This window comes from Convolutriloba macropyga, chromosome 9, assembly GCF_964194025.1.
Source record: "Convolutriloba macropyga chromosome 9, txConMacr16.3, whole genome shotgun sequence".
NCBI classification, from domain to species: domain Eukaryota; kingdom Metazoa; phylum Xenacoelomorpha; order Acoela; family Convolutidae; genus Convolutriloba; species Convolutriloba macropyga.
This window is the reverse complement of record NC_134476.1, coordinates 40,213,019-40,227,382: the sequence shown is the minus strand read 5'-3', so window position 1 is coordinate 40,227,382 and position 14,364 is coordinate 40,213,019. Positions and strand designations below refer to the sequence as shown.

Genomic DNA, 14,364 nt, shown 5'->3' with positions numbered 1-14,364 from the left:
GCGAGAGTCAATTGATTGATTAAATGACAGTAGTTTGAGTTGATCAGACATTAGTAGTACTAGTAGTAGCTGATAATAGTTAGATAGATAGATCAACAGGAACGAGAACATTAATATTGGCAACCAAGAAATGTGACATAAATGTTGACCGAGAGATGTTAGATGGTGCATCATTAATTGATTGATTCACTTCTGAGTAGTATATAATGTTATAACTTCAACAGCAATGGCAAAATCAACCCTTTAGTATCACTCATTAGTGGTTCCCTCTCCTCTAATTCATTAGTTTCATGTCTGTTTAGTCATTTAGTAACTAGGATGGGGTTAGGGAAGGGGAGGGAAGATATTGTTTGTTTTTGTTTACCTCCTGAGATAATGTCAGTTGAATTTGAGTCAATGCCATCAACTGGCTCAACTGAAAGACGCCATACATATACATCATATACACACACGTATTTAACAGAACTCAAGACTATACTAAATGATATCGACAATTTCTGACCCAACCTATCGTAATTTTTCTTGCAGTTACTGAAGCTAGAATTATGCTCCCGCGAATGCTACTTATGCTATTGAAATCCTCTGTGATCGCCCAGTCTTTACTTATATGACACTAAAGAGATATGTACTCAGAACCTTTCATACACTCCATTGAACTGACCTTTTACCAAAAAACTCAAAACCATTTCACAGTTCACTTCAATGCAATGACAACATAATGATTGTAAGTTTTTTGAGAATTGCAATATCCCTTCGGTAATAAATTTTCGTCGAAACTGTACTTCGACATAAAGGGCTTAAAAATTGATAGTTAACAACAATTTTTAGAACGTTTCAAAACCAAAAACGATAGAATGCAGGCAGAATAGTGGTCAAAATTCAACCGAAATTTTGACGCACGTTTACATGAATGATTTCATCTAAGTTTCAACCTCTTTGGTGATAATAGTTTACTTGGTAAGATAAGGACAAAACGCAGCACCATACTTTTTCAACAAATCAAAAAGTTTTTATGATCATCAAGACAGCCGAAAGCGTTACCATTGTCAGCATACCACTTTTGAACTGTGAAGCAATCGTCAAGAAGTTCTATTAATGCGATTATGGCAATCCCATACAACGACATTGCAAGGGTGTTCCCTTGGGTTGTACCTTCTTGAGAGTATTGTTTGTTTGTTAATAAACAATTTTGATGGTTCACGATATGAATTTAAAAAAAGGAACGATAGAGGGAAGGACATGAATTCTCGATATCTCTGAAGGCAAGGTCACGGTTGAGACCATTGAAAGCATTTTTGCGTCAATAAGAAAGATCGCTTCCGAATCTGTATTATTAAAATTAGCTCTAGACGAACGAACGTCAAATGTGAAGTAGCTATGCGTACTGCTATATTAGCTATGATTTTGCTTGATCAGTCGAGGACGCCTTGAAGGATGTCAGAAGCCTCCGCCATTCGTTGGCATCAAGGCCGGAAGAGCCAGGGCTTTCATGTTTCTTCATAGCAGACTCTAAAAATTGAGTTTTTCATATAGGTACTGGTGGTATGGCAAAACCTTTGCATGCTGATTGCCAACTAGGTAATTCAAATTTGCTGTACATGGTTCTTTAGTTTTACTCAAACGTTTTTGGATAGCTTTTGCTTCGAAAAACAGGGAGTCAATGTCCCACTTTATCTATTGATCTAACCGTCTTGCAACGGTTTTGCAGCTCTAAGCGTTCTCCTCTGTTCCTGTTCTTGCAAGAATGAGATGAGGCATGCGATCTTGCAACAACGATTTTGACTTAATGAAACCGTAAACATTGTGTCGGCTTTCATGTTTTTCCTTCAAATTGTGGATAAGGGAATTAGCCGCTGTACAAAATGACAATACTTCATCTAGCCAAAAAATTTTATGAAAATGTTTTCCATTATATGAATGAAAACAATAATGACAATAAGCACCAATTTTTGGACAAACATCGGGAAAATTCAAAAACCTGGTTTTTTGTTTCAATAGCTTTGCGTGCCTTTTTAATGCTTTGATCAACTAAACTTGAGTAGTAAAATTTGAGGATTGTAAAAACTGCTGAATTGAGTCATCATTGTCGATTTGGGCAGGACTTTTTTCTCTGCCTATTTTATCTGAGAACGTTTTCACCGAACACAAAACTTCATATCTTGACGGACGAGAGAAAACGCAACCAATAATTCCATCAAGTCTCAGAGAGATAGCTGTGGCGATCTAAATAATCATTACACTATTCAATCTCAATCTTGAGATCTTTCTGTGACAATAAACACCCGCATTTGCTGTTTAGCTTTTTTAAACAAATCCGAAAAGATACTCGCTCCTGTGAGCCACAACTAATGTGACATGTATTTAATTACATATGCTATTTTTCAAACCACATGTATTGATATGAATATTGCCCTGTGCCTACGTGGGGCTGGAGGCTTAATACTTCCTATGGTTCCGTCTGTGTGTCTGAATGTCTGCGCTTGTGTGTCTATGTGTAAGTAGAGCAGAACAAGCGGAAGAATCGCTGCTTGTCTGTCCTGAGAATGGCAAAGTGGTCTTCTCTCATCTGATTAAAAGATGGAACATGAATGCAATCAACTCAACTATCATCATCACAATCATCTTTTCTCACAGCCCAGTTCCATCTACCATTACCACCACCACCACCACCGCTTAATGCTACGTCTACTCTCGCCGTACATGTCAGTGTTATTCACTCATCCTTGCGTTATTCACTCCTTTCTCTCTTCCTACCTCTCACTCCTATTAGCATTCCATCTTTGCCATTACTACCACTGCACCCCTTCTTAGAGTCATTCACATGCTAACCTCGGCATTTCCCTCAGACTGTTCATGGTTGGTAACAATGCAGTGAACTCATCCCCCCTCCCTCCCTCCACCTCCTCTCGCTTTCCTCCCTCCCTTGGGGAGCAAATCAGTTTATAACTGGAGAGAGAGTGAAATAAATCTCTCCTTCAAAGGCACCATAACCAACACCACCGCGACACATGGGCCATAAGGAGGCTCAGAGGGTGGATGCCTCTATGAGCGGTAGGAGGGACAGGGGATTGAGATCATACTTTGGATAGGGCCAATGGCCACATAATTCCTCAACACCACCTCTTTCGCTGCCATTACTACCAGCATGCGCATTCACGTATTGCACATGCAACATTTAAGACTACAAGAGTTAATACATCGCAGAGAAAAATTGGCAAGACGCTGAAATAATTCAATGGCAAGACATTTAATTTTTATCCATTATCACACAGAACGAAAACGGCCTTGTTTCCTTACATGACCACATCATAATTTACTCAAAAGATCTGCTTTGCAGACACACGAACAAGACACATTTTGCAGTACAAGCACAGAAGCACCACCCGATGTAAACAAAGTAAACAAAAATTGAGTCAAACTTTTTCCAACAACAATCATATCAATCGAAGTCAAAAACAACAACAGGACCAGAAGTGTCAACGTCAGTATTAACAGTGTTTCAATATATACACACATACACACACGCGTCAAATCGAACTGAGACACTTTTAAAAGCTGCATGTGTTGCAACATGGCGACCATGTTCAGGACAATTTTTGGCACCGAAACTCTTACACATGGTAACACAAGCATTATTAGTGCAGATGACAAACTGTCACTGAGCACCACGATGGCAGACAAATCTTTTCTTTCCTGTTCCCTCTTTTATTCACACACATATGACGACACAATTGGCAATGAATGAAGCAGAATCACAACAAAGACATATTACAATTGCCACAATAAAAACATCCAAAGCACAAAAACAGAGAAAGCATAGAAACATTCAAGTGTACTTTTCTTTTTTTTTCGTGAAAAGTCAGTGCGTAACAGTGATCATATGTGTAAATAAATAAATGCACGCGCGCGCGTGTGTGTGTGTGTGTGCGTGTGTGTGTGTGTGCGCGTGCGTGTGTTCGAATTCATGTGATGTCATAAAAGGTTTCCATCGGGACATGAAAAGACCTCAAAGCATCACAACAGCAGCTAATAAATACAGGTAGATAAAGAGAGGGAGATATCTGAAGTGTTTTCGAGTGCTGTTTCTGTGCAAGTGAAGAGTACAATTTCGAGACTGCAATTGATGAGTAACAAATAGCCAGGGAAAGCCTTGCTTATATTTTTCTTCTTATCCTCTATTTCATGAATACACAGCCGTCACCCAACTTCGGAAAAAAGACCTCACAACTGGGCAATTAGAGAGCAAGCCTTTTACTTCCAAGGATTGCGTGCGCGCCTGTGTATAAAAGCGTGTGGGTGTTAATGGTCCTAAGGGCATTTGGAGCCGCGTAGTTTGAGAGAAATTTAAGCTTAGCAAAGTGCACTTGTTTATTAGTTTGAGTTATAAACAACGAACACACTCTCTCGCCCTACAATGAGAAGGAAAAAGTGCAGTACTGAACTCAACAGTTGGTACTAATCCTGTAACAAAGTCACCATACTTGTATGAATGAAATCTATCAGTCCCACTTAAAACAAACCAAGTAGCAAACAACTCAATCACACATATTGAGATAGTTAATACCATGCCGAGTGTCCGAAATGCAAAAGTTATCCAAACTATGGTTCCCTAAACAAGTAGCCCGCAGTCACAAACAAACAACCTTTCCCACTCTCAATCCCTTCGCTGTTCTCTACAGAACAACACTACAATTTTACCTTAATGGTATACTATTGGCAAAGGACGCAGATCTAGCCGAATGGACTTCTAGCGACATGAGAAAAAAATGAGAAAGCCCAATAATTCCCTCTCTCTCATTGTTAAAAAGCATTTTTTAGAAACAATTAAGCACAACGAAGTTCCATACGTGGCGAAACTTCTCGGAGAGATGCCAATTGGAGCTCAACCTAACCGCGCACATTTTATTATCAAGCAGCAACAACTTATTTAATTTCACATATTTAACATCTGTTATATCTTAATTTGAACCAGTCAGAGTTTGGCCAATCAAATTCACATTAAGAATTCTCATTTTGCTAAACGATCAGTCGATTAGAATTTCGAGCTTCACTGTTGCCTTTGGTCTGTTTGGTCGATCAAATGAACCTATCTATCTACCTCTGAGCTAGACATGAGGTACACTTGTGTGTTGGAAATCCCATGTTACTATGCAAGCAGTCAAGCGTGCATTCTAAGTTGAAGTTTCAACAGCTGAACCGATCCGCAACATTCTATTAACAAGATTCCATTTCCACAAATATCTCAATTTAACTAACTCACTACTACACAGTTATGCTATCATGTGTACTTGTTCTCTGTGTGTGTGTGTGTGCACAGTTTGTGTGCGTGCATATGCATGTGTCCTCTTTCAAATTGGGAACAGTTCTTCAGAAGTTGGGACTGGATTGTGGGTCAATGTGCTTTCAAATTAAGGATCAAATTGTGACCCAGTTTGCATTTAGAACACCGCCGAGTAGTACCATTAGAAGACCACATAGGCACACACAGACACACTATATTGCAATTGAAGTGCTCTCAACATTATAGCACTGGCTACTATCCCTAAGAATATGAACTGTTCAAACGTTCTTCAAACGTTTACCCTGCGACACAATGCGCTTGCGAGTATTATGTGAACAATCTAGTTATGGACCATTAACACATTTATGACAATCCCACTTCTGTACTAAAAAGACCTGCGCAAAGAATTGCTGCTGCTATTCGGTATCGATACAATGAGACACAGAATAAAAAGGGCCAAGACAGGCTTCAAAGCACAGCACAGAGGGCGGCCTCTCTTGGTAGCTGTGAACTAATTCCACTCTCTCAATCCAACTAATCTGACAAGCTCCCCAAAACACCCAACAATCACATAAAGGCACCTAAACCCTTTCCTCAAGCAACCTAATTAAACACCTACCAACCGAGATTGTGATATATATCTCTAAGGAAGAGGGGAAAAAAGAGTATGAACAATAGTCAACAGTGTTCTCCTATATTCCATGGGATAAACTTGCACGTTGACCAATATGGAAGTTGAGGAACTTAGGAGTCTAAGCCACAACAGGTGTCCCATCTCCGCACTATCTTCAACTTCTAAATCTCTTCCTAATATTCCTTTTCCCACTTGACCTGACAAGAAGATATTGGATTAAGAGAACAAGACAGGGTCATAAATTGTCTAGTCTACCTTACATAGCGTGTAATTGTCTATGTGTGCGAGTATGTCATGTAGACGACTTACTTTTGTCTTTGTTGGGATCGGCCGCCTCGATTTCCGCCAGAGTCGCCGGCCCTGAAATTGTCAAAGGATCAACATTCATTATCAACTAGTTCACCTGTTAAATACGTCGCCCGCCATTCATGTATCCACCCTGGAATAATGCTACCCTAATTCGATCCAGACTCCTGATTGCTTTCGTAGCCCTATTTTTCTATTTTCTCTACATGCTACTGAGAACCTAAACGGCCACAACTGCTGCTCAAAAATACCAGTATCTTTCAGATTAATGCTGCTTGTGAGTCTTTAACAAGCCTGTCTTTGCCATCTTCAGGTGTTAATCTATGTCAAGTCAGGTTTCTGACATCGCAATATTTATCTCCTCTCAAGTTTGACATTAAGGAAGTACAAAGCGCTCAATTTACATGCGCAATAAGATTTTCATCTCAATGAACACAAAAAATGTCACCATAAGTTAAACTCACTCGAGGTGAATTGAACGAGGTGTAGTCTAATGGAGGCATCTGAACTAGTCCTGTACATCATCTCACAGTGTACTTTGTAGGCCACGAAGTCCAGCTTCAGCCTAACTGAGGATGCATCTGATTCCACTTCCACACTCCTCGAGACACCCTTCGATATGTCTTGGTCTCTCTCGAACAACGCATAGCATGTGATCTGTTCGGGAGAGTAGACTAGGTATGAGATGGGCTTGTCAAAGTTGAACTCCACCGCGGTCACGTTCTGTTTACTTCTGAAAGCGAAATCCATCTGAACAAGATCATCGCTGGCAGGCGTCTTTAGCCACTCTACGTATTGATCGTCAGAGCTGCTTCCTAATATAAGGGAGCCCAGCCCTCCAGTGAGGTATCCGTTAACAGCCTTTCCGTCGTAAGCAAAGTCTGGATGCTCCTCTGAGGGTTCCGTTATCGTATAGGACTCCATCTCTAAATTTGAATATATTTGAGTTTGTCCATTTAAAAACACTTTCACATTTCCCATCCGACTTCACTCACCAAACACCAACACTTCATTTAAAAAAACATAGCCGACAGATTGTCAAAAAATAGCCGCCCTTGACCTCACCGAAAGCCTTTGTGATTCAAACAAGTAGCAAAAATAAAGAAAAAATCTGCAAATATTTTTTAAAGTGTCAAATGAGTTCTAATTTGATACACAGTTTCATTAGATTCAATACATGATGAATTCAGTCTCTAAATTGGAGAACAACAATCTTTTATATACCAGTTAGCAATATGATCACTAAGTCTTTGAATATCAAGTCTTAGTGAACAGGCTTTAATGGCGAACCACGAGTATCCTTTCGATTTCGCTTTTTGACTTTGAACGTATTCGCGCAAACTTAATGAATTTCTTCTAAATTCCATTTAGTTGAAAGAATGTAAGTAAGTCAGAAGTCAAACGAGTGACACATGTAAAACCAAAAAAAAACGCGATCAAAAGGTAACACGACGGACGAATGAATTGCTCGTCTACTGGCGAGTCAAACAATTTAGAACGAGGCATAAGCTCGAGAAACTTTATGGTGAAAAAAACTTCTGACTGGTGTTCAAAACCGAGAATTCTCGTGTGACCTCTATCATTTTGGAAAGAGCAACATATAAAATGAGAAAACATAGCCGGCAGATTGCCGGAATAGCTGCGAAAGAATAGACCTGCGTGCCATATAACAGAGATAGAAACAGATACAGATCTAAATTGCAAAAAAATTGACGCCGCTCAAAAAACTAGGGTAAAAAACATTCAGCGATAAATTAATAAAGCTTGTTAAAATTCATTCCACAGAAGCCTCTTATTAGGGGACCTTTACTGCACATATGAGTTCCTTTGACCTAAAACAAATTCAAATTGAACTTAAGTTTTTAAGTGCAAAAATCATTTTATCGAGTGAGGTAAGTCACGTAATATCAAAATCTAATCACGCAAATAACCTAAAAACTTTCGCTAAAGCGAGTGAGAAATGACGTAACGCGCGCAAATGCCGTTAGTGAGAGGAAGAAGTCATTCAGAAAATTTGACTTTTTCAGCTTTGCTGTGTGAACAAATGTAAAACGAAAAAAGAGCGTCAGACGACGAAACAAAACCAAGAGCACCGCAATATAGCTACGCTCGCAGCTATAAAAACAAATTCGAAAAAAACTGATCACAAGTTGCAAATCCTACACAACAATTGGCAAAAAAGTTTTCATAGAACAATCGGCTAAAAAACCACAGATAAAACGACAGACGTGGTACACATAGAAAAAAACCTAGGAAAGCGAACAAAATGAACGAAATATTTTCAACAAGAATCCTACGGAATGCTAACGCGGTACTTACCAACAAATATTCTGAAAAATCCTTTGAAAATTTTTTCTGCTCGATCAGTGATCCACTCAATTTTTCTCTCTCCATATCATTGCTAGCTATGATATTTGAGGCAAACATCTTAGGGGAAAAAGGTAAGAATTAAATCTGAAAACCACTCTGAAAAAGCCGCACGTAATCAAACAAACAAACCGCTCCCTTAACATGATATTTTTCACACCTACATTTCTCGCTCTTACTCACAATCATGGAATCAACAAAAACCACTCTAAATTATCTCTCTGCTTTTGACTTTTGTTCAACAGATTGACTTAAACGCTGCTTTTCACGTGCGGCATGACTTCCTCTAAAACATATACTCTAATAAAAAGTCACCGATCAAATAAAATAGATCACCATTACTCCTTTTCCAGTCGTTTAAAAAGAAGAACACCTAAATAATAGCCACCGAAAGGTTGATGGCGGCTATCAACAAATGCAATTTTTTTCAAAATTTTAACTTAATAGGCCAAGATATTCCGATTTTCACGAAAAATTAAAATAATTACTCATCTTCTTGAAATTTTCATCATATACAATTAGCCCAAAGTAATCAAAACCAAGAGATGAGTTCAAAATCTATTCTACAATGTACCCAAATGATAATGACTTGATGGTGTCAACTAACCGTTAAACTTGCATGCGCCGTGTTCGAATGATATTGAGAACTCTGTTGGTGAGAGGGAGGAATTGTCGAAGAACTTGTTCATGAGGTTAATTCTCATCTCACTCATGACCATTGGAGGTGTGAGTGAGTTCTGGATGTACATTTTGGCTGTGGGGAAGTACTCGTTGATCATGAGACGCCAGTTGCCATTGGAGGCGCTGTATCTTCTTTGGTATGCGATCGGGTCTGACTCTCTAGAGTACTGCACACTTAAGTATCTCTCGCCACTCTTCACTTTGATAGACTTCAGCGTGTACACAGAGTCAAAGCGCACCTAATTAAACATATAACATAGGACAATTAACATAGAGGAATCTTTTTCGTTTTCAAACACGTTCCTCTGTAAATTTTACTCGTGCAAGTAGTCACATTTTTTGCCGGTTTCAATTTTCTGACATTTTGATAGCAAAAAAAACAATAACTATACAACTTTGCGTTCAAATAGTTCCGCAACTCAGAAATAAAAATAGGCAAAAAACTGATTTCTTGTCAACTGTTGTATCACTTTTCCCACGATGTATTTTACAGGGTCGTAAAATGTTCACGGCGACTCAACAGTGTTCAATAACCTTCTCAAGTCGTCTGTATAAGCATAATTATAGGAAATTCAGTGTTTTATTTACTTGCACTAATCAAGGTGCAGACCATTTGTATTAATACATTGAATCTGATGTAAGCTATAATCAACAGTTTTAAGTAAACATCGGTGAGAAAAATCTTTAGTTGCTCAAAGGCATGTAGAATTGATTATTTCTACCTATGTGGACACGCCTAGATTGTAAGGATAGGCGGTGAAATCGGATATTGCCCTTTTGAGAAAATCCATAACACAAAATCAATATGCCTAATTTATCGCCAGTATTAGCCGTTTCTGCTCAGGAATACGCAGCCATCATTATATGCAGAACTTAAATGAGCAAAACTTTAAAAATTTTAACTCTGGTCTTTAAGAAAGGCTTGATAGAAAATAATTAGGAAAATTCAAGTTATTATTTATTGAAACGCAGAGTATGAAATTTAGGTTATGGACCTGATTGTACACATTTGAAAAGGTTGAAGAGAAAAGTAGATGAGGTGAAAAACTGCTTACAGTGAAGTATTGATTTGAGAGAGGGGCGGGTGAATGAGCCTCTCTCTTTGATATGGAGTTACCCCCTTCATCGCCCCCTACCGCACCATTGCCATTCCCATCACTAGCAGAGGATGAGGAGGGATTCTGTTGTTGTTGATCGGAAGGTTTTAAGACTGAGTCAGTGGCACCTCCGTCTTTCCCACTTCTACTCCCATCCGTTCCTTCTTTGCTGTCTTTATTCCTTGTCTTGTCTGCTGGGGGTTTCAGATAAGGGTTCGAGATACGTACAGACGACCTATCCCTATAACATACACACTTACTTGGCAACTTATTCCTTGACAATCTTTCCAATGATGTATAGAATAGCGCAAGCTGATAGTAAAAAATGGTGCAGAACCAAGTCATGACTTGTTTTAATGAAAAAGGCATCACAGTCCTTTTTGACGAGTTAAGTCATCGAGCACAATATACAGATCATCCTTCTACAAATTAACATGAGTTCTACAACTTACAGAATGTCTACAGTGAGCATGGGAGAAGACACGTCCACAACATGTATCGAGTCCTCACAGCCTGAAACAAACACACATACATAGAACATTTTATAACATTTATCGTAGTAGTATTTTTCATATAATAAGGACATTTTCTGGTACATGCCCCTCTTTCAGATAGTTTTCGAACTTCGCGGTACCCTGTTATCGGGCAAAATCAAATACAATCGACTGATATAAGAACATTTGTCTCAAAATCAATCTGCAAAACAGGAGGATTAGCTTAAACAAGTTGCTACCATTTGGATCAAGATGTATTTAACAAAAAGTTGACTTCAGGACGACAATTTGCAGAGCAAGATTAAGTAGAGGAACTGAGGGTCACTTGAGTCCCAAATCCAAAATCACATTATTTACTACCTCTCCTGTCAGTCAATGAGAGAGGGCAACTTTTTATCTCTCCCAAAAATAGGTGAGATCTATCAAAATTCACTTCTTATTATAGTACCAAAAAGAAGAGGAGATCAAAAGCGCTGTTAGTTTGGGCTTCCGATCGAAAATTAACTGTTTCAGATCAATTTAAATCAACCATGGTTCCGCCCAATTAAGGTTTGCTGAATCAATTATTCATGCATTTCATCATTTACTATGAGCACAAGAGGCAAAAAAGGTCAGAAAGAGAAAACGAAGAGCATGAAAACTTTTGATCATGGGTTCATTTCCTCATTTCACTATCAGATGATGCTGCCAAGTGTGTAGGTGTTAGGAGGGGTTGTTGGTCAGAGGTTGTATAGGAAAGTGGGGCAAAATTGATACAAGATTGCACCTGCCTATCCCTGGAGACAGATTAAGGCCAGCCCCGATGGATAAAAAGCCCCCTTCCTCTAATACACATACACATACATCAATGTATACCTATAACCATAAAGAGAAACAGGAAGGGGACACTTTATGACTCTATTCACAGATAGAAAAGCGGACAACCGACCAATTGCTATTGGAAAATTGTTTCACTTTCCCCACACCCCTCTCCCTCTCTCTCTCTCTCTCAATATAGGAACGCCCATTTTCATCAAAATATTCCCTATGTTCATTCCAGAGTTCAAAGCTGTTTTATTGCTTTCATTCCTGTGATGAAACTTGCGCTCCATCACTCACGCTACCTTTTGTATGTTTGAAGCCGAGAGATATATTTTAATATTAATTTTGCACCAAAAATAAAAGCTTCAAACACAGTCACAGTGGAGCATATAAATACGATTAATATAGTCAAATTTAGCAATGAACCAACTTAAGACACTATCTATAAATCCATCTATCATTTTGTATCCGAATTCTTTTGCTTCTCTGGCACAGAGCTCCTTCCTTTGCTAATGAATGAAATATTAAACAGGAAGAAGCATAAACCGCCAGCGAAACAAGCAGGGAGGACTTGCGAGTGCATGAATAAATAAATGAAGCACAAACTGTTTATTCTTTCTATTCTTTTGTTTTGTTTTTTTTTCCACAAAAACGACAGCTTTTACACATTGTCTGTGTTTCTGCGAAAAGATTATGTCTCCGAGATGTTTTTATTCTCTATGACTGCTACTTTAGTCATACACAGTCACTATTTATCCTATAGAGGCACATTATAAATTATCCGTCTGTCACATAATAAGTGGAACAAGTGACTTTTTTCTAAATGCGGCACAAAAAAGATATATAAGGCTGACAGAGAACTTTTTGCTTCATTGTTCGCTAGCATGACTAATCTAATTCGAAATGCATTCAATCACAATACGTTGGTTAGAATAAAACTTTCTGCCGATGCAGAGATAATCCGCCGATGATCAAACAAGCAAATCAGAAAAACGATGATATTTACTGAATCCCGACACTTTAGGACCTCTAAATAAGACGCAAGAGATAGATACAAGACATCCGCAGCGGCAATGATGCGCTTGACCAAAATTATCAAAACGTAGGCTGTTGGATATAATGTACAAAACCTGATCAATTTGGCTTTAATCAATTGAAGTAATCAAATAGACTAGCCTAACAGCTCATCTGCAAACTTTGAATCAACATACAAATATGTGACTTTCATGCTTTTTCGCTAATCAGTTCTCACATTTTTGTCACTTGAGTGGATATGAACCGTTAGCCATATAAAGTCAGACTTTATTCGAAAGGTAGTTCGTGAGAAGTGAAAATTTCAAGACAGGCTGAAAACTTCCGGTTTTTGATTGGTCGGATAATTTATATGTCACAAAGCGCTGATTTTACATCAGGCTCCTATAGTACATGAAATGGGAATTTGATGCTCGAAAAAAAATAATTTTTGAATCCTTTCACAATACCAACACAACATTCAACACGATTTAGTAGGAAAATCCAATAACTGTTGGTTGCAAGCAATATCTAACCTTTCCAAAAAAGAAAACAAAAAATCTGAAAAAAGCAATAATACCCTATTTTTTTCAGTGTTATCTGCATGCTCATGTTATCTTCGTCGAGGGAGGAAGCTGACAAGGCTGAAATCGAACTCCAGCTTGCATTCTAGTCCTAGCACATTACAATACACGCTTACAGGTATTTAGATTAAAACAGCAAAAAAGTATATCGACTGCTACTAGTTCTATTGTGCCGTCAATTTAATTTGGGACAATTCCGTCTACTTAACACGGGATTAGATACGTCGAGGAGGGAATTTTTAACAGCTTCCATTTAATACTTGCACTAAATCTGGAAACAATAGACCCCCTTTCAAGTCAAATTAAGCAGCCACTCACGTAATAAATGCAATAAATACTAATACTAATCTGTTATGCAATGTGTAGTTAATAATAATAATACATTCCCTCCCATCGCTCAATCTAATTGTGTTATCCATGGGAACTGTTGCGTAAACCGGTGGGATGCAGGCGTGAGCTGTAATTGGAGAAGTACATTGCATAATAATTACGTAACAAGAGCATCTGCATGTGCATTAATATTGCATAATCTAAACATAGCAGCTGAATGAGAGAGAGAGAGAGAGAGAATTCTTGAGCTAGAAAGGGGTGACTGGATGCTTAAAAACAAGAGATGATTTCGTTAGACTGAGACAAAAATCATTCAATCGTTACAAATTACCTTAAGACAATGCGACCCATGATTTGAGCAAAAAGTTTCATCTTTAAAATTGAGAGCCAAGGGATAAGTGAAAACAACCAACACTATCATACAGAGATAAAACATACCATTAACGTGTTAAAACTTTTGAACAAATGGGTAAATACTGGGAAATCTTTCCTATGACCATTGATAACATTCAGCACAATTTTGAGCATTTCAACATTAGATGATTTACCTTGAAACAGATTTATCAAATTATAGATTAATTACAAAAACAGTATCAACCATGTTCTTTTGTCTCTTGAATTCGAATACATTTATTTGAAACTCACTTCTTTATAGAAACACTTGCAGTTAACGGCAATATTTATTTTCTGTTGAATCTGTAGCTCGGTTGGACAATTTTGCATCCCTTAGCCTTAAACCGTTGCTTTCCGTTGCAGTGGGGCTAATAAGATACATATT

The 14,364-nt window shown here is 38.3% G+C and overlaps 1 protein-coding gene across 10 annotated transcripts in view; it reads right to left on the bottom strand.

Annotated features, from left to right (window-relative positions):
- LOC142345777 (uncharacterized) overlaps positions 1 to 14,364 on the bottom strand; it is a 118,809-nt gene that overhangs the window by 35,230 nt on the left and 69,215 nt on the right. For 9 of the 10 annotated variants that reach the window (XM_075398103.1, XM_075398105.1, XM_075398102.1 and 6 more), the window contains exons 3-8: positions 10,819 to 10,879; positions 10,325 to 10,607; positions 9,196 to 9,508; positions 6,686 to 7,147; positions 6,225 to 6,275; positions 365 to 415 (exon numbers count right to left, since the gene is read on the bottom strand). In XM_075398103.1, coding sequence (XP_075254218.1) covers positions 365 to 415; positions 6,225 to 6,275; positions 6,686 to 7,147; positions 9,196 to 9,508; positions 10,325 to 10,607; positions 10,819 to 10,879 — 1,221 coding nt within the window. The remainder of the gene's footprint in view (positions 1 to 364; positions 416 to 6,224; positions 6,276 to 6,685; positions 7,148 to 9,195; positions 9,509 to 10,324; positions 10,608 to 10,818; positions 10,880 to 14,364) is intronic. The other variant, XM_075398108.1, reaches the window with a different exon arrangement.